Genomic DNA, 4,522 nt, shown 5'->3' with positions numbered 1-4,522 from the left:
CCCCCCAATATCTACAAAAATTACAAAAGTTCACTGAGTGTGGTGGCATGTGCCTGTAGTCCCAGCTACCTGGGAGGCTGAGGTGGGAGGATCGCTTCAGTGCTTAGGAGGTGGAGGCTGTAGTGAGCTGAGATTGTGCCACTGCACTCCAGCCTGGGTGATAAGACAGAGCAAGACCCTGTCTCAAAACAAAAACCCCAGACTATCTGAAATTATTTTGTGTGCTGTTTATTCCCCCCGCCCAAATAGGTGTAAGTAAGGTTTTTGAAAGTGCATGTGCATTTGCTGTATGTATGACTCTGTCTCTAGTGCTCACAGCTATTCGTGGTACAGAGTAGCTGCTCAGTAAATACTAGCTGAGTAAATGATTGATCTATCACTTGCTATTGTTTGCATGAATATAAGGATTCCATGCAACTTCTTGTTATGTAGAATTGTCTTGGGGCTGCAGTTGATAAAGGAATCTACGATCAACTTTTTAACCCAGCCTAGAGTTATTGTGTACACTCAAGACCCAAAGGAAGGACAGAAAATTTTCCTCACTCCAGCCCAAAAGGAGGCTGGAATACATGCTTGCCTGCCACAGTTTCCACTTACCACTATCAGTCAGTAGGCTTTTAGGAGAGAATTGCACGTGTGATTTATTTGCAAATCCTTTCAGGTCCTGAAGGAGAGATACTTAGTACACAATGCACTTTGTCATTACGTGTCAACATCCCCTCAATGCAGAGAGCATTACTACAGGATGTAAGGGTGTAATTGGATTGTGCTGGGGTCCTTAAATCTGCATTTCATTTAGAGCCACAGCTTTTGCAGAGCCATTTGCAATTGATGCAAGCCCCTTGGAGGGGGTCAGCGTGGAGAAGGACAAAGGACAGCCATAAAGCCACTGAATGCAAACTTTATATTTACAGTCAGTAAGTTTATAAATATATATTACATTCTTACAATCTACAGTACATTCTACATGTAGATGGATTTGGGAGCGGGCAGCGGCTGCAGTACTCAACAGAACATGACACAGGTAAGAATGGAAAGAAATATGAGGACGTTACTGAAAGCAAAGGATTCTCATCAAAAGGGGTGACAGCTTAATCACCCAACCAAACAAGGTAGGTAAGCTTGCGGACAGGAGTAGGTGACTTACTGGCTGCAGAAACCCCAGTCTCAAGAGCAAACTGATAGCACCACAGTTGCAGGCAGAGGGCTAAGGTTGGAAGGGTAAACTGGTGAAATTTACACACACATGATCTAAAGAGAATTCAGTTCTATGGAGAGGAAGAAGGAGTAAAGACACACACTCAAAATTAGAGACAGAGAGGAAGCAGGGAGATAGATAGGTTCAAAGGAGGAGAGAGATACAGAGACACACAAACAGACTGGAAAACAGACATCGAAAGAGCAGAGAGAAAGAAAATGACAAAGGGAAAAATGGAATGGATTCAACAGCACGACCTCTTCTGCCCTGCACCCGCTGCCCCCACCATCTTTCTCAGGATCCTATCTGGCTGCCAATCACCCAACACACTATTCTCTACCTTGGAGTGAGCATGAGATGGGGCAGAAATTCTCTGATGTCTCCTTCCCCCCATCTTCATAGGCTCCATAAGTGAGGGGATCCAGGGATATCCTGAGTCATGCTGATCTCAAGCAATGCGAAACCTTTCGGGGCTGACTACAGGACCAAGTGCTTGCAGACCTGCATCTCCACCACACGCAGATGCCCTCATCCCTTCACACCTCCAAGGCGAAGAAGGCTTCTGTGCTGTCCGGTGTGTGCGAGGCCAGGCTTCCTGCTGGACCCACCGCTTTCACACCCAGAACCCCCCCCCCCAACGCCACACGTCCTGCACATTCCACACAGGCACCCAGATTTGTCTCAACAGCCTCGAGGGCACATTCTTGGACAGGAGATCTGCCATGAACAGTGAAAGACCCATTCCAAGTGGCCCTGTTTTCTTTCTAGAAAAGCAAGGGAATGTATAGCCCCGGGGTGGAGTTCACTGTGAGTACTGCCCATGCCCAGAGACCAGCCTCTTCAAAGATGGACGGCGTGGGACATATGCCCAGGTTTGTGGGGGGAGCTTCTCTACAGAATGTCACTTGGGAGTTGGCACAAAACCCAGAGGGAGAAAAAAGACTCAGCAAACACTAGAAACTGCCCTCTCCCTCCCCCACCCACAGGTGACCAGTGGCTTTGGGGAGGGTGGCAATGCAGTGGAGGAATAGAAATGGATACATTGTGAACTTGGTATGAATCCAAAGAGCCTGGTTCTTTGAACCTGATTCAAATTCTATGCCCAGTATCATAAAGAAGTGCCCTGAAGGGCTCAGAGGATTTGCGTCCGTGTGTTTGTCCTTGGCACGTAGTTACAAAGGTATTTGTGGCCTGTTAGCCCACATGTTCCCTTGGCCTGCCCATGATCTGAGCCAGCTCTGGCCCAGCCTTTGAGAGACAATGACTCCCAGTCATGCCTCCCATGGCGGACGGCTGCACTGGACCGCCTGTGATCGAGCTCACAGAGAGATGTGCTGCTCCAGTTTCGAGGACACACTTCCTCCCATTGATCCACGGATGCTCCACCTGAGTTGCGCATTTCTCCCGTAGTCTGCAATATCGAATATTGGAGCCATGTGGATTTTACAATATCCAAATTGCTTTGATTCGAGAGAGACAGAGAGAGAGGCTATTCTTTCCTGGAAACTCAGATGCTCAGTGATTCCGAACTCGTTTTTGTTTCAAGTCTGAAACATCTTGCCATGCATGATAAACCTCTTAAGCAAGACACTGTACTCTGGAATGTGTGCGTCGATGTGGACTCCAGGCCTCGCCGCTGAACCGGGGTCATTGGCTGAGGCTCCATGGACGGTGTCATCCTTATTTTGTCCTGTTGCTTTGTTTCTCTTCCGGGGGCACCGTTGCTACACATCCTGGAATTAAAGGCTGAAAGGTGAGTGAGAACCAATGTCTGTGTGTGTCTGGCTTACACATTTTCATGTAACCTCTCCATGTAGTTGTGCAGCTCTTTGCAGTCCCCAGGGTCCAGATCCTGGCAGACCCACTTAATGTCATCCTCGCTACTCAGCACGATGGAGTTCCTGGTGGGGTACTCGTCGTCGGAGGAGACGGCCGTGAAGGTGGTAAATTTCACCCTTTTCCTTTTTGAGGTAGGGGATGTTGGGGGCTCACTTTTCTGGTCTTTCCCATCGATGATGATGGGTCCTAAAGGTTTGAACAGCTGCCCATTGATGCTTTTTTGGGAGTTTGTGCTGAGGAGATACTTACTTTCCTCGAAATCCATGCCCCGGTCAATGGCAGTGATTTGCTCATCTTGCGAGGAGGCAAAGTTGATGTGATTCTCCAACAGCTCTGTCCGGTTGCTTAACCCAACCCAGTCATGAGAGTGACTCATCCCTTCCTGCTCCTCGAAGGGAACCTGTTTGTGTCTGTATTTTAATGCAAAGGTCACACAATTTATCAAGAAGACCAAAATGGCCAAACAGAAGACACCCAACAAAGCATACATCCCAATTTCTAAGTCGCTCAGCCCTTTGGATGCCTGCATAAGGTCATTCCCATCCATTTCCGCATTGCTTCTGGGGAGGTCCACCTGGGCTGGGAAGCTGGTGAGGTCGCTGGGGACAGTCTGCAAGTGGCTGTCGTCATCTAAAAGGTTTTCCTGGCCTTTCTTCTTCTGCAGGATGGACCTGTCTGTCGTGGTGCCCCGTCCCTCCATGAGTCCCATGGAAGAACTGCCATAGTACTGTCCTTCCGGACTCCCCCACTCCTGCACGGGTTTTTTGGGCCTTCTGTCACTGACATTGTTTTCCAGGTGGACCCCTGCCCCTGTGTGTCTGCTGTCACTGGTGTTGGGGTTAGCATCATTTTGGCCAAATTTAACTTTGATGTTTGCTGTTCCAACAGCTAACACACTCTTCCGCTTGGATTTCTGGCAGGATTCACTAATAACCATTTCCACCTTGACCAGGGCGCCTTGTCCTTCAGTTTCCGCAGCAATGATAGGCCACTTGACTTTGGGGTCTTGGTGGATGGAGACCACCTTCTCATCCAAAGATGTGGCCATCAAGGAGAAGTCTTTCCCATCATAAATATCCAAGGGTGTGACTGAGCCATCACTGAACTGGACCCAGCAACTGATGGCTGCTTCCTATTGAGAAAAATATGTAAGTTAATTAAAATGGGCCAAAAGGCTCACGGAGCCCCAAGTCTTAGTACAGTAGACACACTATGGAAAAATATTGCTACGAGAACAAAGACAAACCTTTCAAACAGCGTAGAAATAAACGGTAAGAAGTACCAAGAGTATAAAAGAAAACGAATTCTCACAAAGATGCAAAAAAGCAAAATAAAACAACAACGAAATGACAAAAGAGAGTCGGTAATAAATAATCCATAAGAAGATTTTGCTTTTTTTTTTTTTTGAGATGGAGTCTCCCCCTGTCGCCCGGGTGGAGTGCAGTGGCCGGAATAAACGGTAAGAAGTACCAAGAGTATAAAAGA

The 4,522-nt window shown here is 47.7% G+C and overlaps 1 protein-coding gene across 1 annotated transcript in view; it reads right to left on the bottom strand.

Moving 5' to 3' along the window:
* Window positions 1-885: 885 nt before the first annotated feature.
* TMEM132D (transmembrane protein 132D) overlaps window positions 886-4,522 on the bottom strand; it is an 838,093-nt gene continuing 834,456 nt past the window's right edge. Inside the window, exon 9 of the mRNA XM_011961236.1 lies at window positions 886-4,169. Coding sequence (XP_011816626.1) covers window positions 2,985-4,169 — 1,185 coding nt within the window. The 3' untranslated portion in view covers window positions 886-2,984. The remainder of the gene's footprint in view (window positions 4,170-4,522) is intronic.

The sequence above is a fragment of the Colobus angolensis genome, unplaced genomic scaffold, assembly GCF_000951035.1.
Source record: "Colobus angolensis palliatus isolate OR3802 unplaced genomic scaffold, Cang.pa_1.0 Scaffold115, whole genome shotgun sequence".
Taxonomy (NCBI): Eukaryota; Metazoa; Chordata; class Mammalia; order Primates; family Cercopithecidae; genus Colobus; species Colobus angolensis.
This window is presented reverse-complemented; position numbering and strand designations above follow the sequence as displayed.